The 27,428-nt window shown below is 39.3% G+C and overlaps 1 protein-coding gene across 2 annotated transcripts in view; it reads left to right on the forward strand.

Annotated features, from left to right (window-relative positions):
- The first annotated feature begins 5,906 nt into the window (after positions 1-5,906).
- Positions 5,907-27,428, forward strand: part of SNX24 (sorting nexin 24) — a 201,229-nt gene continuing 179,707 nt past the window's right edge. The window contains exon 1 of one of the 2 annotated variants that reach the window (XM_037801800.1): positions 5,907-6,231. In XM_037801800.1, the coding sequence (XP_037657728.1) occupies positions 6,172-6,231 (60 nt within the window). In that variant the 5' untranslated portion in view covers positions 5,907-6,171. The remainder of the gene's footprint in view (positions 6,232-27,428) is intronic. The other variant, XM_037801799.1, reaches the window with a different exon arrangement.

Below are 27,428 nucleotides of genomic sequence, written 5' to 3' on the forward strand. Positions count from 1 at the left end.
AGGCAGCCAACTCAATGGGAAAAAATTTTTGGAAACCATGTATCTGACAAAGGACTGATATCTTGCACATATAAAGAAATCCTACAACTCAGTGACGATACTACAGACAGCCCAATTATAAAATGGACAAAAGATACGAAAAGACAGTTCTCTGAAGAGGAAATACAAATGGCCAAGAAACACATGAAAAAATGTTCAGCTTCACTAGCTATTAGAGAGATGCAAATTAAGACCACAATGAGATACCATCTCACACCAATTAGAATGGCTGCCATTAAACAAACAGGAAAGTACAAATGCTGGAGAGGATGTGGAGAAATTGGAACTCTTATTCATTGTTGGTGGGACTGTATAATGGTTCAGCTACTCTGGAAGTTAGTCTGGCACTTCCTCAGAAAACTAGATATAGAGTTACCCTTCGATCCAGCGATTGCACTTCTCGGTATATACCTGGAGGATCAGAAAGCAGTGACATGAACAGATATCTGCACGCCAATGTTCATAGCAGCATTATTCACAATTGCCAAGAGATGGAAACAACCCAAATGTCCTTCAACAGATGAGTGGATAAATAAAATGTGGTATATACACACGATGGAATACTATGCGGCCGTAAAAAGGAACGATGTTGTGAAATTTATGACAACATGGATGAACCTTGAGGACATAATGCTCAGTGAAATAAGCCAGTCAGAAAAAGAGAAATATTATATGCTACCACTAATGTGAACTTTGAAAAATGTAAAACAAATGGTTTATAATGTATAATGTAGGGGAACTAGTGATAGAGAGCAATTAAGGAAGGGGGAACAATAATCCAATAAGAACAGATAAGCTATCGTGGATAAATTTAACATTATGGGAATGCCCAGGAGTGACTATGGTCTGTTAATTTCTGATGGGTATAGAAGGAACAAGTTCATAGAAATGTTGCTACATTAGGTTACTTTCTTGGGGTAGAGTAGGAACATGTTGGAAGTAAAGTAGTTATCTTAGGTGAGTTGTCTTTTTCTTATTCCCTCGTTATGGGCTCTTTGAAATGTTCTTTTATTGTATGTTTTTTTTTTAATTTTTAAAATTTTTTATTTTTTTATACAGCTGATTAAAAAAAAAAAGTTTAAAAAAACAAACAAGGAAAAAATATGCAGGCCCCCTTGAGGAGCTGGTGGAGAATGCAGGGGTATTGGCCTGCCCCACCTCAATGGTTGCTAATGTGCTCACGGACATAGGGAACTGGTGGTTTGATGGGTTGAGTCCTCTACCACAGGACTTGCCCTTGGGAAGACTATTGCTGCAAAGGAGAGGCTAGGCCTCCTTATAACTGTGCCTAAGAGCCTCCTCCCGAATGCCTCTTTGTTGCTCAGATGTGGCCCTCTCTCTCTAGCTAAGCCAACTTGAAAGGTGAAATCACTGCCCTCCCTACTACGTGGGATCAGACACCAGGGGAGTGAATCTCCCTGGCAATGTGGAATATGACTCCCGGGGAGGAATGTAGACCTGGCATCATGGATGGAGAACATCTTCTTGACCAAAAGGGGGAAATGAAAGGAAATGAAATAAGCTTCAGTGGCAGAGAGATTCCAAAAGAAGCCAAGAGGTCACTCTGGTGGGCACTCTTACACACAATACAGACAACCCTTTTTAGGTTCTAATGAATTGGGGTAGCTGGTGGTAGATACCTGAAACTATCAAACTACAGCCCATAACCCTTGAATCTTGAAGATGATTGTATAAAAATGTAGCTTATGAGGGGTGACAATGGGATTGGGAAAGCCATAAGAACCACACTCCCCTTTGTCTAGTTTATGGATGGATGAGTAGAAAAATGGGGGAAGGAAACAAACAAACAAACAGACAAAAGCACCCAGTGTTCTTTTTTACTTTAATTGCTCTTTTTCACTCTAATTATTCTTCTTGTTATTTTTGTGTGTGTGGTAATGAAGGTGTCAGGGGTTGATTTTGGTGATGAATGTACAACTCTGTAATGGTACTGTCAACAATCGAATGTATGATTTGTTTTGAATGACTGTGTGGTATGTGAACATATCTTAATAAAATGAATTTTAAAAAATTATGTACTTATTCTTTATATTTAATATAGGTATGAATCCTTTGTGACATATATTGAAAATTTTTTCTCAGTTATTGAATGTTTTTTAAATTTGATCTTTGGTTTACATTAATTTCAAATCTCATCTAGTGTAAAATATAATCCTTCCTTTAATGTCTTTGTCCTTCTATATTCTATTTCATAAGAAGCCTTTGCCTACCTTAAGTTTATAAAAATACTCCCTTATATTTTATAGCTTTGTTTTTTCATTGACCTTTTTCCTGTATATGGAAATCAGTCTTTCGTGTGGTGTGAAGTAGAAACCTTATTTTACTTTTCTTCCAAATGGATAGCCAGTTACCCCAACACCATTTATTGAATAATCCATTTTTTACACCCACTAATTTGAAATGCCACATTTGTTTTATACTAAATTCCCATATATTCAGCGATATATTTCAAGACTATATGGTTCCCTTGGTCATTTTGTCAAAATCTACTAAAGGATCACACTTATTTAATTACTATGGCTTTATAGAATGTTTTGATAGTCTATAGGGTAGTTATCCCCTCATCCATTTTTGTTCTTATTCAAAATTGCTCTGAATATTCTTGTGCATTTGTTTTTCAAATGAGTTTTAAAACCAGCTTGTCACCTTCCTTAACTTGGTGGGGCTTTGATTGTATTAACCTTACAAATTATTTTGGCAAAAGCTTACAAATTTGAAATATTGATTCCTCCCACCAGGAACATGATATAACTCTCAGGTCTTATTTTATGTCCTTTAGTAAAGTTTTAAAATGTTCATCATATAGGTCTTACACATTTTTAATTACACTTATCCTTAAATATTTTACAGTTTATTTTAATGAAATCTTTTTATTTTCCCTATTTATAGTTGAAATTAGCGATTGTTGGTGTAAAGGCTATTGTATACGAAATTTATTGATTTCTTATGTTGATTTAGTATCTGGAATTTTATAAAACTTTTATCAGTTCTAATAATTTTTAGTTAATTCTGTTCTATGTAGATAATTATTTCATCTACAAATAGTCTTACTAGTTTTTCTTCCTATTCAACATCTGTACTTTTTATTTCTTTTACTTATTGCACTGGCAAGGGCCTCCAGCAAAACGTCAAACATTAGTTGTGATTAAAGTTATTGACTTTATATGATGCTTCCTTGAATAATGTTGAATATGGTTATTTGCTGTGAAGTTATGATAGTTAACTTTTATCACATTAAAGGTGTTTCTTGCTATCTCTAGCCAGTTAAGAATTATTAGCAACAGGTATACTGTTTTATTAAAAAAAAATTTCAGCATCTCTTGAGGTATCTTTTTCTTTTGTAATCTGACAATGTTGATAAATACATCAACAGATTTCCTAATGTTTAACCATCTTCACATCTCCGGAGAAAGTCTTACTTGGCCAAAATGTCATTCTTATAACTGAATGCTGAATGTGTAACACATTCTATATAGTTTTGGACAAAACATCTAAAATAAGATGGTACTTAAAGCAGCTCATTATTCAATTTGCTGGACTATATTCCTATCCAATCATGGATAAATGTGCTATTTTTAGTGTAAGAATTTTATACCCAGATTCCAGAATTTTATTCTCTTGCTTTTGTAAACTATTTGCTTTTATTTACAGAAATTTAACTGTTCAATGTCTTATCTTTCTGTATTTGGTATATATTTTTAATAATGTTCCAGGAAACATATTTAGCTTGTCTGCCACAGGTTGTACAGGTAGACTAAAAGATGTGTAGGAACAACAGAAAAATATATGTCCCTTCTCCATTACTTTGGTGTCGCTCTTTCCTCTCCTTCTTTAGTGGTTGGAGGATGAGCTTTGAAGTGACACATAACTTGATTAGGAATCTGGCTCTTCTAATTATTAGCTAATAATTTCATAGCTACTTACCCTCTCTGAGCTCATTAATACCATCTGTAATGATGGAAATTATAACAACACCCTATCTGGCTGGGTTAATATACCCTCAAGAACACAACACACATTAATGGCTTCTATGTATTTTCAGCAAGGCAAAAGCAAATTATACATAGCTATTAGTGGAATACAGCAAATTAGCTTCATTTGTACCATTTGTCAGCTCTTCATGGACCCATCCATCCCTAACTTTTATATCTAATGAGTTAATAGGTGAGCCATGATAGTACAAAAATATATATGTGAGACTACTGGCAGCATGCTGTTGTGGAGGGATAGTATAAAAATCCTATTAAAAGCTTACTCAGCAATCTGTGGCTCAAGGATTTCATGAGTATATAATCCTGGTTTACATTACCCTCCAGACTTCAACAATCTGTTTCCACTTAATCTTGAAATTGTTTTGGGGGTCTTCTGCTATCATCACTTACTATTATCTTTAAAATTAAAAAATGAAATACTATTTCCCAACCTTGAAAAGTCTTATTACATCTGACTACACATAACACTTCTTCAAGGAGTTGTTCTTTAGATTAAATGAGACAAGGTACATGACAACATCTGACAGAGTACCTACCACAATCCACTGGTTTTGTAAAGATGAGTATTTAAATGTTTATACAAGGCTTTAAAGAAAAATGTGCCAGGCATTATGCTAGAAACGGGATAAAGAGATTTTTTTTTTAAAAAGGTATTTGCTTTAAAACCTTGTGGGCAAGGCAGATGAGTAAATCACAATACAATGTGATAAGTCAGCACAGAGGCTTAAGGAAGCCAACAAGCTGGGCTCTGAGCTCAGCATGGAGGCCACTGGGCTGCTGAGTTAAATCAGGAGTTGCTGACCCGTAGGAAAAAAAGAGGAAGGTATCTCCAGTCACAGGGTACGGCTTATACAAGGCAAGGAATTTTGTGAGGACATATCTTGGAGTCACAAGTGAATGTGTGCAGGTTAAAAAGGATGAGTCCTCAGATGAAACTATTATAGACAGCATTGTAGGACCCACATCAGGCACGTTCTTAAAGGAAGGGGCCTGATTATTCCTTTCCAAGACTTAGGGTCCAGAGCTGGTGAGGCTGAAATGTCCCCTACCCTCAAGGGCAAACAGTTACCAGTGGCTGTTTGCCTACAGCCCAGGAAACTCGGGATTCTACACTTTCTGGGCTGGTCACTTTTTTTTTTTTATCGCTGGCTGAATTCACTTTTCAGTGACCCACAAGTCACCTCCAAGTTTCAACTCGGCTCTGTGCTCTAACCTAGAGAGGAACCTGAATGTTTAAAAGGCAACTTGATAACCGAGTTTCCTTACCTGAGAGATTTAATCTTTCTGATAATGTCAGGCTACTAGGCCCTGATCCTAGGGGCAGGTTCCCGTCCTCACCCTATTTTTTCGTCTTTTATTTTCTCTCAGAGTTAAAAAACCCTTTACAGTTCCCTAGAAGCAGCATTTTAGAACTAGACTAAGACACCGGAGCTTTTATTTCCGCGACTGGCCGACTTTCGGGCTCTGTACTATACTACTATTCTCAGGTTCGACGGATTATGTCAGACCTAGATGCTGACCCTCAAATCGAGGGGAAACAGGAAAGCCTGGTAAAGTAGAGGGGTTCACTGCTGTTAAGACCAGCCAAGAGTAAAAAGGAAAATTTCACCCGACCCAAACAAACCAAAAGCTCCATGCTTTTCTGTTCTTAGCTGTCTTGCAATGTGTTAGGGGTGGCGTCTTGCATAGGGCAAACCAGGCACCAGACCGAGCCCGACAGGCGAGTTTCGCGTCCGGGTGCAGCCCAGTCCCTGGCGCCCGGCGGGGTGGCGCACACCCCTTTTCTGCAGACTCACAGGTTTCCAGGCCCCGCCTCCTTCGGGCTCAGCTGATCACCGCCGCCCATCAGCCCGGAATTGCGGCACGCGGCGCCCTCGGCTCCCGAGCCCCCTCCTAGCGCCCCAGGCCCGCCCTGAGCGCAGTGGGCGTCGGGGTCAGCGCGTGGGTCGGAGTTCCCGCCGCTAGGCCTCTGGAGTCCGCCGGGCGCAGGGCGCTGGGAGGCGGGCCGGGGAGGCGGGGCGGGCCGGGCCGGGGGGCGGAGCGGTGGCCGCAGTCCTGAGCCCACCCCCGCCCGCCTGCCCGCCCTCGGCCCGTCCTCCGCCGGCCGGCTGGCGCGGCCATGGAGGTCTACATCCCTTCCTTTCGCTACGAGGAGAGTGACCTGGAGCGGGGATACACGGTAGGCGCGGGCCACGGCCGAGCAGACCCCCGGGAGCCGGGCCTGCGGCTGCTAAACCCGAGAAGCCCCCGTCGCCGCCGCCGCCCGGGCTCCAGGGGCTCGCCTCGCTCCCCTCCCCTCCCCCGGCCGGGAGGAAGGGCTGCGCTCCGGCGCGGTTGTCAAGGAAACGGGCGCCCCTCCCCCGCGCAGCGGCTGCTGGCGCCGGGATCTGGATGCCAATGCGGCGGTTGTCTTGCTCCCAGAGATCGGCCCTTTCCCCTTCCCGGTCCCGCTCCCGGCTTTGAGGCAGGAGCGCCGGGAACGGAATCCCCGGACTTGGCCCTTTCGTTTCTCCCGTGTTCTGGAGGCCAGAATGGACTGCGTTTCTGGCACTGCTGTCCCCTCTGCCCAGACAGAAGTGGTTTTGCGGCATTCATATTGGCTTTCAAGTTCTGTAGGATTCATTCAGATGGAAAATACGTTAATTTTTAAAAAATCATCGTGTGTAGCTGTTTATTAACCAAAGTTGTTTTAGGTGGTTTCCAGAGTTTTTTCTAGTTCTGCAGTGCCATGAAATGGTAAAATCAGGTACTTACTGAGCACCTGTTCCATTCTTAGGATTGTGGTCACTTAAGTGTGAAACAAGTCCCCTGCTTGAGAAGAGACTGGAATCTTTGGGTAACAGGTTTAGTAAGTAGATGTGTAGATGATTGGCTTCCCAGTGAATCTAAACATCTTTAAGCGCATTGGTAGAGGGAGAAACGCCTCAGGCTGGGTAGACCTTGGAAGAATTTATTTCCAGTTGTTAAAGAACAGGTAGGGTTTGGGAATGATTGCATAGGGCATTCTGAAAGGATTGTTACTTTACTTACTGCGAATCCACTCACATGCTAAACTCCAGTTGCTGTACATTAGTTTAGCAGAGAAGTACTTTAAACTCTCTCCCTTCCTCTAAATATTGTTGGTATTTGACGACAGTCTCTTTGGATCCTTGTGTTTTCATATTGAAGGTTAAATCACTATCACAAAAGAAGATTTAGAATTAAGAACAGTGATTAAAAAAAAAAAAACGGTCCGACGAATATGTGAGCTTTTAGAATTGAGTAGATTGCCAAGTCCAAGCGTCCTAAAACAATACTCACTTCAGGAGACTTCCTTGGAGGGAGGGGGGAGGGACTGCAACCAAGAGGGAGCTTAACTTAATAGTGGCTGTTATTTCTATAAATGATCCTTGCCAGTGCATTAACGTTTTGTTAAACATGCTATATCTTCCTTAAAAAAACAAAAAAACAAAACAAAACAAAAAAAAAACAAAACGATTGAAAAACATTGAATCTAAACTTGAACCTGTGCAACCTCAAGGCTTTTTCAGCTTAAGTTTGTATCCAAGTCTCTTAGGCCTAAAACCTTGGCTGTCTTTCATTCTTTGTGTTAGTTATCTCACCTCTCCCAACAGCATCAACAGTCATGGAGAGCCTACCATCTTCAGGGCATTCTTGTAGGATCTGAAAATTAAAAGGCTGCTTGTTAGGACCTTGTTCTCAGCAGCAGTCTTAGTAGTCCAAGCTAAAGTTAATTACTTGAAGAATAAGCACTTTTACATAGATCAAAATTAAGGTTCATTGCCCATTATTGATTTTCTTCTATTAGAGGATCTGTGTTTTCCTCCCAAAGTTTTTGTTATCTGTATTTATGACCAGGCATGTGCCAGACTCCAAGTTGTTAATTAAACAAATTTGGAAAGTACTCTTTTCTTAGTGAACTTGGTAATTTGAAGCTTGCTTATGTGATAAGAGTTTGTGCACTCTTCAAAAGTTTACTTTTAAAGAAAATCCTAACTCATTTAGATTGGTAACCATGCTGTAAGAGACCTGCTGCAAGTGATTTTTTTCCTTTATCAGTTTTTGAAGCAGCTATTAGATGCTTTACTCCCTCTGAGCAACAATTGTATAATTGTACAGCAATTTATTCATTCAACAAATATTTACTGAGTGCCTGCGGTGTTTCTCATTCAAAGTGCTGGGGATATAGCAGTGAATAATATTTTAGCTTAAAAAAACAGAGTTTTAAAAATAGAATCTCAGTTTTCTAGATAAGAAACTGGTAAAATAATATGCCCTTTAGTATTAAATATTCCTCTTTCACTCTAGTGATTTTGTTTGTGTTTTAGATGATAAAAATTTTGCATCCACTTTCTCACGTAATCAGTGATAGGAAGTTTAAAGTAAAAAAGATGGTTCTTCTTCCCTACTTCTATTCTCATGCCCCCAAAATAACCACTGTTAATGTGTCAGGGTCTGTTCCTAGAGGAGTTGTTACTATGCCATGAAAATGTATGCTTTTTTCAATTTGACTGTAGTTAGTCAAATTTTTCTGTTAGTATGACTACAGAAAGGTCTGCCTCCTTTTAACTATGGATTTGCTGTAATTTGCAGGGGTGTCTTTTGAGAGCCGTTGACGTTTATTTCCAATTTTTATCAACTATCGCTAATGCTGAAATAGACATCCTTGTAAGTGCCTTTTTATGCCGGCTACTAGGATTTCTCTAGGACACTAACTACAGTCCATATTATCTGTATGTTTGTGACTGACTGCCAGGTCTTTTTAAATTTTGATAGCTTTTGTTCTGTTGCTCTTCAAAAAGTTTATGGAATCTCTGGCCAATATAGAAAGTAATTTACCTTAAAAAAGTTTTTCCCTTTTAACACTTAAACATTTGCTGTGGGCTTGCTCTGTCTTTGGTGGGAATTGAAAGGTGGAAGGGTGTTGCTGTGTTCTCCGGAGTTGTCAGTGCATCCAGGAGGGGCTCAGAGTGAGTGAGGTAGAGATAGGGTGCTTGATGGCATTCTGAGCTGTGAATCTTCGGGGCTTGGGAAGGAGAGGTCAGTCCTGCTCTGCCTTAGAGTGTCATGCTTGGAATAGGGGTAGAGATGCCTAGGAATGCTGAATTTGAAATCCAATTAGGTTTTGTTGGGATTGTGCCTTTGAGAAAGAGGAAATGCAGGGTGAAATCTCATTTCAGGGAAAAGGCATTTTAAGCTTACTGATTCACCAAAAACGGTGGAGGGGAGTCACTTATAAATCATTTTAGCTTACAACAGAGTATGGCATAGTCCTGTCATGAAGAGGTAAATGAGGGCGTTATTTTTAAAATACAGATGAACTCAGATATGACTTCGTATGAAGTTATTATCTGACACCCCCCCCATCCCTGCTGCTTAATATCTGTTTCTTCTGAAAGCCAGGGACAGTGTCCATCTCCATTGCTCTATGCTAATGCAGATCCTGTCACATAGTAAAAATTCAGTATGAGTTTGCTGAATAAATAATGAGTGATTGAATCGTCCAGTAGAAGAAGAAAATCAAAAGAGCAATGATCCTGAGGCATGAAGCAGTTCAGTGGGCTGGGTGGGGGTGAGAAGTACAGACTGGAGTTTAGAGTAAGTAACTGAAAGAGAAGTGGTGACGGAGACACCAGCTCACTAGCCTTGAGAGCCAAGCCAGGGAGTATGGACTTTAACGTCAGACAGTGGGGGAATCACTGGAGAGTTTTAAGGAAGGAAATAACATGGTTAATTTTGCATTTTAGAAAGCTGACACTGGCAAATGGGCAGGAAGGAGATGATGAAGGCCTGAACTGAGGCATTAGCCTTGGACATGGAAAGGAAGGGATGACTATAAGAATTTCCAGGGCCTGGAGACCATATGTGCGGCAGCCGGGTGACTCCTGAGGATGTGGATGCTGGTAACCAAATAAGAACCAGAAGGGTCATCAAAGAGATTTCTTTTGGGGACCTACTGAGTTTTTGGTGGTGACTGTGGCTATTTGATTCTGGAGCTCAGGATGGGTAGATGGAGGTTTGGTCTAGAAATAGGGCTCCACGGGTCATTCAGCATAAAAGATGAAAAGCACAGAAGTTGATTCTTCCTTCCCAAGAAGAATATGCAGAGTGAGGAAAGAGGAAGGACTGAAGGTAAAGTTCTAGAACTTGGATGAGCAAAGAAGTTCCAGCACAGTATCCAGAGGGAAGAGGAAAACCAGGGATGTCGAGGCTGGAAGAGAAAGGGCAGGAGATGCTCTTCAAGAAGGAAAGTGCCAGCTGCTGCTGAGTGTTGTGGTTAAGGCGACGACGGACAATAGTCTGTCGAACCCGAGGATTACCAGTCCTGGGTGTCCGTTGCTGCAGTGTCCGTGGAGGAGTGGTGGGTAAAGGACGAGCAGAGGCAAGGAAATAGAGGTGTAAACCATCCTGATTTTTGTATAAGCTAAAATTTTAGATACGTTGTTGGTAAAAGCAACAAAAGTAGAATTACTAGTTAGGGAACAAGGCAAAAGTTTGAATGTATTAGATTTTAGTGTTTGTAGCTGTAAAAATTAAAGTATGAATTAGATGGTTTCTCAGGTTTATGTCTATGACTGGGTGTATTCTGCTATTACAAATATGTATTTTCTTGGGATCTGGAATCCATCATTGTTTTACTTGGTAAATACTTAGAAATGTATCATGCTGTTCAATACATAGGGCAGCTATATCCTAATACTGTGATATATGAAGGAATCATTTAAAATTTTTTTATTATGATTACAATATATGTAGAATAGAGAGAGCAATATAATGAACTATCATTTACCCATCCCTCACTTTCATTATTTTACAGTTCTTGTTTCATTTGCCACCCGCACATTCTCCCCATCTCTTTTTTCTTGGAGTGTTTTAAAGCAGAATCAAGACAAAATTCATCTATAATATCAAAGACTTTTTTACATAACCAAAATGTAAATATTGCCACAAAATTAGCAATAGTACGTTAATGTATTGAAACATTACATTGCAGTGCCCAGTTGTTATTGCTCTTTACATATCCACAATGTACGTATTTCCTCAGAGTTAACAATGATTTGCAGGAACTATTACTGCCATTTTATATTTGTGAGAACTTCAGTTTTCTAGCTTTATTTGTTACATTTGTCTTTTTTTCCCTTCATGATCCATAGCAACTAGTTTTATTTTATTTGAAATAGTATTTTTAGGTAAATGATTACAGTGTATCATAGAGGTCATATGGATACATATTCAGCTTGCCTTGTCCATTCTCTTTCACCCTCCACCTCACTCCTCCAAAATAAAGGTGCTGTAAGGCTCATTCTTAGCATTCTACTAGTTTTCCTAGTAATCACTGAGTTTTTAAATAGAATATCCTGTTCTTCTGCTTATACATGTCTATAGTGTGCTATTTTTCAATTGTTGTCTTGCTCCTTATACCTTTTAAAATTTAACTGTTTTTGTGTGTGTGTGTGTGGAAAATTTCAACTTATACCTCAGTAGAGAGCATAATGACCCCATTACTGTTTTCAAGCTTTTACGTAAGCTCATAGGCAAGTTTGTTCTCTATTCTTAACCATGATTCCCTACATACCCCTTCCCCATTTTAATTTGAAGCAAATCTCAGACATATTTGTAAATATTTCAGTTTGTATATTTAAAAGACTTGAGGTTTCTCTTTTAAAATGTAACTAAAATATCGTTATCACACTGCCTTAAAATGAATAATAATACATTAGTATCATGTCAATTTTTACATTTCCTTAATTTCTCCTTGCATTTTTGTGTTTGTTTGTTATTGTTGTTTTTTTTTTGTTGTTGTTGTTTCTTGATAATAGTTTGCTTAAAATGGGATTGTAACTAGGTCCATATAATATAATTGCTTAATGTTTTCTAAGTGTTTTTACATCTTTAAATTCTCTTTTCACCTTACTTTTATTTTCCATTTACAGTGATTTTGTTGTATAAACTGTGAAACTTGTCCTGTAGAATTTCCCACGCTGGATTTTGCTGATTGTATCCTCCCTTGTGGCATTAATTACACATTTTTTGGTTCCCTGAATTTCTTATAAAAAGGAAGAGACTTGATCATTTTCAGATTTGATTTCTTTTTTGGCAAAACTACTTCATAGGTGTGTGTATGTGTAACGTGTCTTCTTGTCTTTCCTTTTGTGATGTTAGCAGCCATTGACGAATGGTGCCTAAATCCATTAATTCATTAGGGGTTACTAAATGGGGATATTCTAATGTTATCATTTCTTCTGTATGATTTATTGGTTGAAATATAGCTATAAAGAGAAACCTCATAAACCATTTACTCAAAGGTGTAGTTTATTTATGGGAAAGTCAGGATTAATTTTTCTTCTGTTTTTAAAAATTTTTCAAAATAATGAATTGGTTCCCTCCAAAGATGATCACAAACTGAAGATGTTTAAAGAGGCTTTTTAAAACAAAAAAATTAGTATCATTATGGATTTAATGATGTAAGCATATTTGATGTATTTCAAGCCATTGCAGTTATCATTCTTGTATACTCTTTGTCCCATCTTTGGCCACTTTCAAGTCTGGCCTTTTCAAGTTGGGTCCTGCATCCTTAACACAATCTTAGGTAGTCTTTGTTAACTTCCCTACTTTCTAGGAATAAAAAGATATTCATGGTACATCTTTTACATTTAATTTCCTTCCCTGGATCTTGAATTAGCCATTTCTCCAAGGATCTTTGGTTCCATTTCATGGGAAGTGATATTGAGAGACCATGGTCTGGGCACAGGGTTTCTACATTGCCACTGGGTTTGTGAAGGTTTCTAGATCTTTTCAGTGGTCAAAGCTCGGAATTTTTTTTTTTTTTCCTAAGACGATGAATTCAGGAAAACAGGATTTTTTTCTTAGTCTCTTCTATCTTTAACTGTATCTTCTTCCTCCTAAGTTCAGAATCTTGGTTCTTTGGTGCTGAGAATAATAGAATTAGAATATCACATGATTAATAATTTGCTTCATCCCACATTGCACATGTAGTATGCCTTAATTATAATACCAATTATACTACCAGTACTACCTTCACAACATGATTACTGAATACAGTTTAAAACTTTTTTTTTTTTAACATTTCTTTTGTTCTTAGTTATACCTTCCTACTAGGAACGTACAATCAATGATTCTGTTTTTTTTTTTTTTTTTTTAATTCGGTTTTATTGAAATACATTCACACACCATACAATCATCCATGATATACAATCCACTGTCCACAGTATGATAACATAGTTATGCGTTCACCACAATCTATCTCTGAACATTTTCCTTACATCAGAAAGAACCAGAACAAGAATAAAAAATAAAAGTGAAAAAAGAACACCCATATCATCCCCCCATCCCACCCTATTTGTCCTTTAGTTTTTTTTTTTATCATAAAATTGCACATTTATCACCACAATCAGCACTTGAACATATTGATTACTACAAGAAAAATTGTTTGGTTTTTTTTAGCAAAAAGAAAAAAATGATAGAAAAATAACATGTCATACACTACAATATACTAGTAAGGACAGCAAATAATACCACTACCAAGAATCCCATATTCCTCCACTATATCCCCCTCTCATATACATTTAGCATTGGCATATTGCCTTTGTTACATTTAATGGAGGTATATTACAATGTTACTGTTGACCATAGACTCCAGTTTGCTTTATGTTTTTTTCCTGAATACCATCCCCTTTTCAACTCTCTACATGGGTGACATTCATTTGCTTTCCCACATACAAAAACATTTTTACCTTGTATCTTTTTTTTTATCTTCATTTTATTGAGATATATTCACACACCACGCAGTCATACAAAACAAATCGCACTTTCGATTGTTCACAGTACCATTACATAGTTGTACATTCATCACCTAAATCAATCCCTGACACCTTCCTTAGCATGCACACAAAAATAACAAGAATAATAATTAGAGTGAAAAAGAGCAATTGAAGTAAAAAAGAACACTGGGTACCTTTGTCTGTTTGTTTCCTTCCCCTATTTTTCTACTCATCCATCCATAAACTAGACAAAGTGGAGTGTGGTCCTTATGGCTTTCCCAATCCCATTGTCACCCCTCATAAGCTACATTTTTATACAATTGTCTTCGAGATTCATGGGTTCTGGGTTGTAGTTTGATAGTTTCAGGTATCCACCACCAGCTACCCCAATTCTTCAGAACCTAAAAAGGGTTGTCTAAATTGTGCGTAAGAGTGCCCACCAGAGTGACCTCTCGGCTCCTTTTGGAATCTGTCTGCCACTGAAGTTTATTTCATTTCCTTTCACATCCCCCTTTTGGTCAAGAAGATGTTCTCCGTCCCATGATGCCAGGTCTACATTCCTCCCCGGGAGTCATATTCCACGTTGCCAGGGAGATTCACTCCCCTGGGTGTCTGATCCCACGTAGCGGGGAGGGCAGTGATTTCACCTTTCAAGTTGGCTTAGCTAGAGAGAGAGGGCCACATCTGAGCAACAAAGAGGCATTCGGGAGGAGGCTCTTAGGCACAATTATAGGGAGGCCTAGCCTCTCCTTTGCAGCAACCGTCTTCCCAAGGGTAAAACCTATGGTAGAGGGCTCAACCCATCAAACCACCAGTCCCCTATGTCTGTGGTCATGTTAGCAACCATCGAGGTGGGGTAGGCCAATACCCCTGCATTCTCCACAGGCTCCTCAAGGGTAGCCTCTCCTTTGCAGCAACAGTCTTCCCAAGGGCAAGTCCTGTGGTAGAGGGCTCAGCCCATCAAACCACCAGTCCCCTATGTCTGTGAGCACATCAGCGACCATCGAGGTGGGGAAGCCCGACACCCCTGCATAGAAGAATGCATATTAAAGGGAAGATTTCTACCGTGAAGAGTTCTGTATTCGAATCCAGCTTTCATGGAGATTCCTGGGAGGAATCTTAACACAAGTCACCCCATGGGACTGGATAGTCTAGTGACTTACTGATGAAACTAAGCACCCAAAAGGACATTGTGTCCCAGGCTGCTGGTCAGCTGTGGAGTCTCGGGGTTCTTAGTGGAAGCATCGTATGTCTTCAGAAGTAATTTCCATACTTGCACACTCAGGCTTTGGTACTTTTGACCTGAAGCACACAAAACCTTGGGTGGCAGAGGGGAGACTCTTCAGAAAGGAAATGTTGTAGTTTGTGTAGTAGGCAGATGAAAGGGCTGTACTAACCCTAAGGACTGTCTGGAGAATTCGGAGTTGTCTAACTTTGGGATGATGATGCTTGCAGGTGAAATAATAATATTATCACATGTGAGAGATAATGTAGTAAAAATCAAAAGATATGGAGACTTTCAGGTAGCTAATAAATACTCCAAAACATTTCTTGATTGATCTGCATTCTAGGGAAACACAGGGGCAAGGAAGTCTTAACAGTTCACTTGGCAAAATGAAGGCCAGTAGTTGGCTCATGAAAACAAGCAAGTGAACAGGAACAAAGAGATGTCTAACTGGTATATGTATGTAAATTTGTGCTTTGAAAGTAGGCAACCAGGTAAATGCAGAAATAATTAGTAATTACTGTAACTTCCCTGAAGGCAATGACCGTGTCTGTTTCAACAGCTTTGTTTTCCAGATACTGTGCAAGGATTTTGTAGTTGAGTTAATGAATGAATCGTTGAAATGTCTTAACATGAAGGTTAATGTTGAAGGGAAAGGAAAAAATTAACTTGAGGCATGGACTTACCAGTGATGTGCTTTACATGTGTGAGTTCCCTGTGTATAGCACTTCTGATCTCATTGTCCTAGCTCAAAGGCTGTGCTTATTATCTGTGCCTGTTTGGATATATTATGTCCCCCCAAATGCCATACTCTTTAATGCAATCTTGTGGGGGCAGACTGATTAGTCTGTTGATTAGGGTGGAAATGTTTGATTAAAGTATTTCCATGGAGATGTGACTCCGCCCATTCAGGGTGGGTCTTGATTAGTTCACTGCAGTATTTAAGAGAGAAGCTAAGAGCCAACACAGACCCAGATGCTTGCTGATGCTTAGAGATGCTTGGACAGAAGGATGTTTGGGGATGCTAAACTAAGAGATGAAGCCCAGAGTCTGCCCCAGAGAAGCTAAGAGAGGACTCCCAGATGCTTAGAGAGAAAGCCAGTGGAATTAGAAGCTGAAAGCAACACAAGCTGGGAGCAAAGGACCAGCGGATGCCGGCCATGTACCTTCCCAACTGACAGAGGTGTTCTGGACGCCATTGGCCTTTCTTCAGTGAAGGTATCCTGTCATTGATGCCTTAGTTTGGACACTTTTATGGCCTTAGGACTGTAAATTTGTAACCAAATAAACCCCCTTTGTAAAAGCCAGTCCTTTTCTGGTATTTTGCATAACGGCAGCTCTAGCAAACCAGAACATTGTCTTTAGCCTCCTCTAAACTTTGAAGGAATATTACTTTTTTTTTCCTCCTTTCATAGAGCTAGATTAGCCTGGTAGCAGGTGGAGGGGCATTATGACAATGAGAGGTGCATCCAGCATTTTTAACGGTTTGTAAAGAGTAAAGGATATGTGTTTTAAAAGCTGTATTATCTGTGACAGTAGGAAAATGCCATGTCACAGTAACTGAGAGTTAATTTTAGTTTCATTCAGGTGAGCTTTTTCGCTATTTCCCTTTATGTTCCAAAACTAGTAAGTGAATGCAGTTAATGATTTAGGAAAACCCTGAGAGGTAGGAATTATTTCCTTCACCTTTCAGAAAAATCTTAGGAGGAAGTGATAACTTTCTGTAAAGTCAAAAAGCCCTCAGATCCCATGTAGCTTACTGGCTGAAATTTTCATTACTAGATTAGGGATATTTGAAACATGCTACTAGTCTCTTCTAGTTGCTTTTTTTTTTTTTTTTTAATAAATTTTTGAGGGGAGTGGGTCAGTATTTAAAATATGCAATTTTCCTTTTCTTGTTTTTTTTTTTTTTTTCCTGCTATATGCTTTGTATTAGTTTCCCGGCTACTAAAAAAAAAAAGATACCATATAATAGGTTGGCTGAACAACAGGAATTTATTGGCTCACGGTTTGAAGTTAGGAGAAGTCCAAAATCAAGTCGTCAGCAAGGCAATGCCTTCTCCCCAAAGACTGGCATTCTGGGGCTAGCTGTGGGTGATCCTTGGTCCTTGGCTTTTCTGTTACATGACAGTGCACATGACAGCATCTTCTTTCTCTTCCGGATTCTGTGGTTTCCAGCTCTTTGCTCCTCTTGAAGCTTTTTTTTCTTTTTCTTTTTTTTTCCTGTTTGCAATTTTCTTTGCATATGAAGACTTCAGCCATATTGGATCAAGGCTCACCCTCATTCAATTTGGACATACCTTAACTAGTAACATCTTCAAAAGTCCTATTTACAAATGGGTTCACACTTACAGGACCAGGACCAGGAACTGAACATGCCTTTTGTGGGTAACATGATTGAGTCTTCAACCTGCATCAGCAAATGAATCTCAGGAACATAAAGAAAAAAGCAAGTCAAAAGGCAGAATACATAGTTTGATACCTTATATAAAGTTCAAAAGATGAACAACCAAACAAAGTATTACTGAAGGACACATCCAAATGTGATAAAGGAAAAATCATGATTCTGGATTTCTTTTTGGGGATGGGGGAGTGAGGGGGATGCATTGGAGAGAAACGAGAGCCTCAAAAGTATTGTAATATTTGACCTCCAGCTGAGTGGAAGGTAATGGGTATTCATATTTATGGTTTTTCTTTATAACTTACGTATACATTGCTCAAACTCTTAATAGGAAGCTTTACATAATTTTTTTAATATTCATTTTATTGAGATATATTCACATACCATGCAGTCATAAAAAACAAATCATACATTCGATTGTTCACAGTACCATTACATAGTTGTACATTCATCACCAAAATCAATCCCTGACACCTTCATTATCACACACACAAAAATAACAAGAAGAATAATTAATGTGAAAAAGAGCAATTAAAGTAAAAAAGAACACTGGGTGCCTTTGTCTGTTTGTTTGTTTCCTTCCCCTATTTTTCTACTCATCCATCCATAAACTAGACAAAGGGGAGTGTGGTCCTTATGGCTTTCCCAATCCCATTGTCACCCCTCATAAGCTACGTTTTTATACAATTGTCTTCAAGATTCATGGGTTCTGGGTTGTAGTTTGATAGTTTCAGATATCTGCCAACAGCTACCCCAATTCATTAGAACCTTAAAAGGGTTGTCTATATTGTGCGTAAGAGTGCGCACCAGAGTGACCTCTCGGCTCCTTTTGGAATCTCTCTGCCACTGAAGTTTATTTCATTTCCATTCACATCCCCCTTTTGGTCAAGAAGATGTTCTCCATCCCAAGATGCCAGGTCTACATTCCTCCCTGGGAGTCATATTCCACATTGCCAGGGAGATTCACTCCCCTAGGTGTCTGATCCCACGTAGCGGGGAGGGCAGTGATTTCACCTTTCAAGTTGGCTTAGCTAGAGAGAGGGCCACATCTAAGCAACAAAGAGGCATTTGGGAGGAGGCTCTTAGGCACAATTATAGGGAGGCCTAGCCTCTCCTTTGCAGCAACAGTCTTCCCAAGGGCAAGTCCTGTGGTAGAGGGCTCAGCCCATCAAACCACCAGTGCCCTATGTCTGTGGGCATGTTAGCAGCCATCGTGATGGGGCAGGCCAATACCCCTGCATTCTCCCCAGCTCCTCAAGGGGGCTCTGCATATTTTTTTCCTTGTTTGTTTTTTTAACTTTTTTTAAAAAATCAACTGTATGAAAATAAAAAAAATTAAAAATTAAAAAAATGCAATAAAAGAACATTTCAAAGAGATGATAACAAGGGAGTAAGAAAAAGACAACTAACCTAAGCTAACTAATTTACTTCCAACATATTCCTACTCTACCCCAAGAAAGTAACCTAATATAGCAACATTTCTGTGAACTTGTTCCTACTATACGCATCAGAAATTAACAGACCATAGTCATTCCTGGGCATTCCCAGAACATTAAATTTACCCACGATAGCTTATCTGTTCTTATTGGATTATTGTTCCCCCTTCCTTAATTACTCTCTACCGCTAGTTCCCCTACATTCTACATTATAAACCATTTGTTTTACATTTTTCAAAGTTCGCATTAGTGGTAGCATATAATATTTGTCTTTTTCTGCTTGGCTTATTTCACTCAGCATTATGTCCTCAAGGTTCATCCATGTTGTCATAATGTTCACAACATCGTTCCTTCTTACGGCCGCATAGTATTCCATCGTGTGTATGTACCACATTTTATTTATCCACTCATCTGTTGAAGGACATTTGGGTTGTTTCCATCTCTTGGCAATTGTGAATAATGCTGCTATGTACATTGGCGTGCAGATATCTGTTCGTGTCACTGTTTTCCGATCCTCCGGGTATATACCGAGAAGTGCAATCGCTGGATCGAACAGTAACTCTATATCTAGTTTTCTGAGGAACTGCCAGACTGACTTCCAGAGTGGCTGAACCATTATACAGTCCCACCAACAATGAATAAGAGTTCCAATTTCTCCACATCCCCTCCAGCATTTGTAGTTTCCTGTTTGTTTAATGGCAGCCATTCTAATTGGTGTGAGATGGTATCTCATTGTGGTCTTAATTTGCATCTCTCTAATAGCTAGTGAAGCTGAACATTTTTTCATGTGTTTCTTGGCCATTTGTATTTCCTCTTCAGAGAACTCTATTTTTTTTGCTAAAAAAAAATGGGATTCCTTATTTTAAGGAAAAGGCAATATGTAAGTTGAGTATTTCACCAGACGTCTTTCCTCTTTTTTTTTTTTTTTTTTTTTTTTTGGCTATTTATATATCTGTTTTGTATTTTACAAAATTGGTTAACATACAGTTTTGTATTCTCCTCTTCTGACTGAACATTTTATTGTAAGATTTTTCATGTTGAATGTTTTTCAAAGACATGACTTGTTATGCTTCACAATTGTCATTCATGCAGGTGTACTGTAGTTTATTTAAGCATTCACCTATTTTTAGGCATTTTCATTGTTTCCATTTTTCCTTCTTGATTATGTCCTTAGAAGAAATTTCTAAAGTTGAACTCCTAAGTCAAAGAGCTCTTGACACACGTTGTTAAACTGCAATCCAGAAGAAATGTACTGATTTACTGTGCATATTACCATTTCATCTCACTTTTGTGAAATTGGGTATTATCATAAAAAGAAACTTTGCTAATTTTATAGGTATAAAATGTCTTCTCACTACTTTTTAAATTTTACTTGCATTCATTTGATTACTCGTAAAACTAAATATGTTTTCACATGCTTATTGATATTTAAAATCCTTGTATGAGTTATTAGCTTAATTTGTGGTCTTGGTCTTATTTGAATGTTGCTCAGATTTCAGAGGAACTGTACTAAATGGCCCACACAATATTATTGCTCTCAGAATTTATGTTAATCAAACAACATTATGATTACTAATATTATGTTTTTATGTAAGCATCTTTACTCAGTGCTTGCTTCTCTCATGGAGCAGCGATAAACAAAAGGTGTCAGCACAGCTGCTTGTATATTAAAAAATACAGACTTCAATTGCCCTCCATTATCTTCCATGAGACTAGTTGAGCCTAAAAGGATCGTGATACAGAAAATGAGAATTACAGAAGATAAATCTTCATGTTTAGTAGTAAGTGCTCTCTGTAGTAATTAGAATAATTATATTACATGGTTCTGCAAAGGCAGGGAACGAGTCTTTCTATTTCACTGTGTGTGTATGTGTGTGTGTGTCTGTGACCAGGCCAGGAGGCAAGGGGCATATACTCAGCCTTGGGCTGGGAGTTGGAATGTCTGGATCCCAGTCCCAGCTCAACCTCTAAGATCATCTCTAGGCTCACTTATCCTGGAGCTTGAAACAGGCCCTGGATATCTTGCAAATAACCCACTTACTTTACAGATGAGGAAACTGAGGTTCTGGGAGCAGAAGGGTATTGGCCAAGGTTACGAGTTTCTTTTTTATGGAAACAACTATTTTGAAAATGGGCTATTAGTCTATCTGGATTGTTGGTGCAGACAGTGTACTAGAACAACAGTGGATGCAGCCACGGGTCATTTGCTCATACACCCAGGGGTCTACCCAGGTGATCCCTGAGGTTTTTTCCAAGCTCTGATACTCTGTGGGTCATTGATGGGAAGGTTATCTTTGTATTCCAGGCACAGACTAAGTTCCAGTCTTGTATAAGGGTTTCACATACTGTAGTCCCTGGGGGAACTAGTTTGTAGGTAGCTGTTCATCATTACCAGAAAAACAAATGGAACTTTTGTGGAGTTTTTTTTTGTCTCATGGACAAATCAGTGGTGCCACCTTCACAGTGTACAGCAAGCACCTTAAATTTGCTTACAAACTGCCCTGCAACTTTAAAATTTGGATCAAATCAGCAAAGGGAGCCCCTCCAGCTCACCAGAAAATAATGGAGACTGTCCTTCCATGGGCCTTCAGCTTCTGCGGGGGCTGCTGGGACATAAACACCCTCAGTTCAGGAGAACATGTTCTTAGGAAGTGTGTAAAGTGAGAGCTTTGTATCAAACACTGCAGAGGCTGCTTCACTCTGTTACAAGAAAGCATTATTAACATTCAGAGGGGGAAGATAAGACATGTGGAGGAAGGCAATGGCAGTCTTCAACTCTCCGAAGGTCCATGTGGTTCAGGTCAGATTAGGTTTGTTCTGTATGGCCTCAGAGGGCAGGGCCACAACCAAGGGAGGAAGTGGCTGGAAGGCAGAGCTGGGGACACGGCTCTGAATGGCATCCCAGGAAGCTCCTCATGAAGGCAGAGTTCTCTGGGAACTTCCAAAGTTCCAGAGTTCTCTGGAAAAAGAATGCGAAGGCCTCTTCTAAACCTGGAGAAACTGAGTGATATCCTGCTTCCCCCCACTGATGTCCACAGTCTTCAAGCTGATCACAGAATCACAGAGCATCAATCCTGGAAGGAACTTTAGAGACCTGCCAATCCAAGCCCTCATTTTACATATATGGGCACTGGAGTCTTTATGAAGCTCTGTTTTTCCTAAGATGAGAAAATATCCTTGTGGGTTTCTACTTATTGGCTTTGATCAGGCATGTTTGCATCCTAAAAATTTCATAAAGGTTGGAGGCAGGGTATGGAAAATGGACACTGGCAGCCTTATCTTTGCTTCATGTTTCTGGGTGGGATGGGGGTGAAAAATCAACCTCCAACCTCCACAGGGAGATGGCTGGAAATTAGTGTGTCCCTCAGTTCTTTTAATTTAGATGAATTTAGGAATTTAGAAATTGTTTTGAAAATGCAAAACTTCTTTCTCTCCTACACCCTCACCCTTCCTTCTGTTTACCTTGCTAATGGAGAGTCATCTTATTGTCAAGGTTACATAAGACAGGTAGAGCAGAAATTTGTTCTTGTAATCATTTTGTATCTACCCTGTCCTGGACATTGGATTGGGAATGGGGATGTAGGTGACAAGTCAGCATGTTCTTGTTCTCAAATTTATCAGTTTGAGAAAGGCAGGAAAAACATTTCAGGTTCAAGGAAGGGCATGGGGAATAATAAGAAGTATGGGTTGTAGGTAAAGAGAGTGAGTGGTGTTGCTGGTGTTGGGGTTGAAGAGGGTTGGGTTATTTCACTGGGACTGTAAATGCCAGCAAAAATGTTTGCATATTTTCCTAGAAGCAGCTCCAGGTAATGGAAGTAGTGTTTGTTTTGAGAAGAGAGATACATCAGAGATATTCAATCTCAGTAGAAATTAGAGAGAGCAAATTAAAAAATTTTTTTTTTCCATTTGCTAGGGAAAAATGAAAAAGAGTGAGGGAGGATAGTTTCTCTTAAACACTGTCGGTGACACTGTAAATTGGAAGGTCAATTGGAAGTCAATTTGGCAATATTTACTAAATATTTATTTAAACTCAACCTTTCCACCCTTTGGTCTATATCCACAAATACATTGGATATAAATATTAAGTTGTTCATTGTAGCATTGTTTATAATATCAAAAGAAAATGAGAAGAAATCATTCACTTACTTAACAGATATTGACCACTTACTAACTGACAGGCACCCATCTGCATGCTGGGGAAACAAAAGGGAAAAAATCAGTCAAGTGTCTACCCTCAAGGAGGTAGATATAAGCAAGATAAATAAATTATACATAGTAACTCAGTGATAAGCACTGTGGAATAAATAAACAAGGGAAGGGGAATAGGAGTGCTGGGGATCATCACTGAGAAGGTGACAGTAGAACAAAGACCTGAAGGAGATGTGGGGGTGAGGCATGAGATTATCTAGGGGAAGAGTGTAATTGACAGAAGGAACAGCAAGTACAGAGGACCTGAGGTGGGAGTATAGCTGGTGTATTTGGGGTTGGAATGGAGTAAGGGAATAGAGGATGGTAGGAGATGAGGTTACTGGTAGAGCGGTGGGCGGGGGCAGTGTGAGGCGGTGTGAAGAATAGACTATAGGAGGGCTGGGTGTTGGCAGGAAGCTCAGATAGGCAGCTGTTGTAGTGACCCAGGTAAAACACCATAGAGGCTTGGACCAGGACCGTAGGTGGAAATGATGGAAAACAGCTGGATTCTGAATAGATTTTGATAGCAGAACCAATAGGATTCACTAATGGACTGGATTTGAGGTGTGAGGAAAAGTGAAGAGCAAGGATGACTCCAAAGTTTTTAGCCTGAGAAGGCTAATAGCACCATTTACTTGGAGGTTGAAGGATGTGGACGGAGCAAATTTGGGGGAAAAGATCAGAAGTCCCATTTTTGGACATACTTAATTTGAAATGCCTAATGACATCAAGTGGAGATGCTAAATAGGGAGTTATATGTATGATTCTGGAGTTCAGAAGAGGGTCCAAACTGGAGTTAAAATTTTGAGTATCAACACATAAATAGTATTTAAAGCCATGAGACTGGATGAGATCATCAGGAGACTGAGTATCATTTAGCAAAGTAGGTATCTGGGGACATACCCCTGGAGTCTGTCCAGTCTGTCTCCAGTGTTAGAGGTTGGGAAAATGAAATGGAGCAAACAAAGGCAACGTAGAAGTAGTTGCCAGTGAGTTAGGAGGAAAGCCAGGAGACAATGGTGTCTTGGAAGCCAAGTGTAGACTGTGTTTCTGGAAGAAGTGATCACCTGTGTCTAATGTTATGGATAGGAAAGAAAGATGAGGACTGGGAATTGACCATTGGGTTTAGCACTGTGTCCTTGACAGGCAGTTTGGGTGGAGTGGTGAGCAGAAAGCCTGATCAAAATGTCCATCCATAGGAGGTTGTTAAATTTTGTCCCATTGGTATTGTTCAATACTGTGCAACTGCTTCAAAGATTGCGGTAGATCCCTGTGTACTGACTGGGAAATGTGTCCATGGCATGATGTTTTCTCTCATCTTTTTCTATGCCTATTGGGTTGTAGAAGAAGCTCTTTGTGATGATTTAAACCAAAGAACTTTTCTTCCATTTATCTTCACATTACCTATAATAATAATAATAGTGATAATAACCATAAGCACTTGGCATTATCTCAGCTAATCCTCACAGCAGACCTCATGAAAACAGCTACTTTTATGACCGTCATTTTCAAATGAAGAGCCAGGAATAGGCAGGGTGCACAGACTACACAGCTAAGAAGTGGCTTGTTGGGGATTTTTACTTTGATGCTTAAGTATCTGTTCTGCAGACTCTCTTTTGACTCAGCTAATATATTCCTTTCATTCCATGTCTAAAAACCCATGTTGTATTTTTTTTTTGGAGGAAAAGTTCTCTTCAAACATGGTGGCATCGCCTAGTCCTGCGCCTGCCATCTTCACAGATGGCAAGCATTGTCCTTTGAGACTGCATATTGGAAGAGGGAGTTGGGTGGACTATTTTAAATCTAGGTCTTCTTTTCTTTCAGTGAGAAAAAAAAGTTTATTTTAATCCCATTCAAAAAGCAAAATATACTCTTCATTCATAAAGAAACGTACTGTTTCATTCCCTTTGGTTTTATTTTGGATGAACATATCATGAGAAAACAGGCTGTTATATTCTATTATCTTATAATTATTTTAAACTGCATTTCATCCTTCCTGCATTTGGAAGGATTTTCCTCAGATGCCTATCTAAGGAAAGTTTGTGTCCCAGTTTTAAAAAGTGATCATAGTGCAGGGAATAAAAGTTTATAGAAAAGGTTTGTTTTCCTTGTTTATCAGTGAACAATTAGATCTCACTGTCAGTAAAAATTGATGACTGCAGCTTCCAAACTATTGAGCCTGTGCTAATAAATGCAACAGTTGTTCATAATTTGGTGGTAAATGACCTTTAGAAGTAGACGTTTAGGGAGGCTGTCCTTGGGGAACAATTTAACTTCCAAATGACACCCATGAGTACTTGTTATTATTTAAATATGCTTCCTTTTGTCAATAACAGAATAACAAATACTAGTTAGATTTCTAATGTTGATTCAGATACCAGGAAACCTGCAGAATAAATTAGTGTACATTTGATTTATATTGACCAAAATTTTTTACATTGCTGTGTTACAGGTCAGGGTGACATGCATTTAAATGCATTGTAGAACAGAGGTCATGTTTGACTGACGTGAATGCTTATGCTGGTTTTAATTAACTTTTAAATATTATCCTAAAATCCTTTCTCAAATACCATTTATTAGGAACAGGGTTGAAATTAACTTGGGACATTAGTGGGGACCTTATTTTAAAAGTCTATAATCTTGATTTTCCCCATAAAAATTATTGGAGTAAATTATGGCTACATTTTATCTTATAATTTGTGGGAAAATCAGGGCTGCATTTTCCATCCTGGACCCTGAATTCATTCTCTGTGGTTTTTCCACTGATAGTTTTGCAGAAATAATCTGAGACAGCACTGAAGAAGCAAGTAATGAACAAAGTCTTACCTAGTACAGGAAGTACTTTATCAAACAAATGCATTTTCTTAGTACTATGGAGTTTTTCGTTGATGCTTTTGTGTTTGTGGAAGAAGGGAGTTTTGCAGGGTGAGGGTGCAGATTAATTTTGTCAGCCATTCATTAGTAGTCCAAAGTAGTATATGTTTTAGGGAAGCTTTAATCAACCCCTGATTTGCCCTTTGAGAGAATATCTTCACACTTAATGCAGCTTCTTTTGCATCTAGATACTGTTGGATAAAAAGCAGTTTGCTTTCAGTGTAGAATATTTTTCATTTATGCCCATGTAAGAAGGTTTGCATATTTAAAAGTTTAGGGCTGAGATGTTCAAGGGTTTTTATTCTTCTCAACCATGAGGCTCTTTGGTGTTAATAAAAAAAGTGTGCTTTGGGAATGCAGGATAACCTTCTGAACTTTACTTCTGGAGAACTGCATGTAATCAAAAGGTGGCACAAAGCTCCTCTACTTTAAAATTTTGTATTATGAACCTTTGCAAATGCAAGTAGAGCTACCTTCTGGGGCAAAAGGAACATAGACTCTGCCTGCCTCTGGTGAACGGTAGAGATCCCATGTCAGTTTGGTTTCAGCCACACTGTGGTTCCTTAGCCTGTGATTGTGCCTAGATTTAAAATACTTTATGAGCGTCATTAATCCCATATTGTCCATGGGGAGCATAAGAAGTAACAGTTTTGAAAGTGCTAATAAGAGAAAAAAGGAAGTGGAGATAGTAACATTGAAAGTGGTGAGAGAATGACAGATGCTGCATGTGCGTATGGGATGAATCATTCAGCGGGAGGAACCATTCTGAAGGAGAGAGAGGCAAGTCATGCAGCATTTCTCTTAAGTGGACAGACATATGTGCAAGAAGTCAGGGGAAGAGTCTGAGAAAATGGAAGGACACCTGGGTGTCAGCACCAACTTCGGTTGCTTGATACTGGGTGTGAAGGCAGGGAATTTGAGAAAAAGGCTCATTATCAAGGGAAAGCACTGCTGGCCGATACACTGGAACACCATCCCAGCGAGGGCTTGGGCTCTCATGCAGACGGCTAGCTGCTAAAGCCAAGGGGCTCATCCTTGGCTGCACTTTGGAGTCACTTGGAGAGCTTTACAAAATACTGATGCCTGGGTTCTGCCCCCAGGGTGTCTGTGAAGATTCTTGGGTACAGTGTGATCATCAGAATTTTTAAAAGGTTCCTAGGTGATTCTAATGAGCAGTCGAAGTTGAGACCTCTGCACTCAAGATGTCCTCAAAATGATTGTGGAGATCGTTAAGAAGGGTTACTTGTCCCCTAATAATGCCTCTTAATAGTGTAGATTAGTGGTTCTTTGGGAGCATTTGAAAATGCAGATTTTCAGGCCCCTGTCCCAAAGATTCTGATGTAATTGGGGCCCAGGCTTGAAAAAGTAACCCTATAGAGTGTGTATATTCAGCAAGGAGGAAAACTGTCAGCTTTGTTTTACACCTTTAAAGGCCTGGTTCATATTCTGATTCAGCGAAAGTGCATCTGG

This window comes from Choloepus didactylus, chromosome 13, assembly GCF_015220235.1.
Source record: "Choloepus didactylus isolate mChoDid1 chromosome 13, mChoDid1.pri, whole genome shotgun sequence".
NCBI lineage: Eukaryota > Metazoa > Chordata > Mammalia > Pilosa > Megalonychidae > Choloepus > Choloepus didactylus.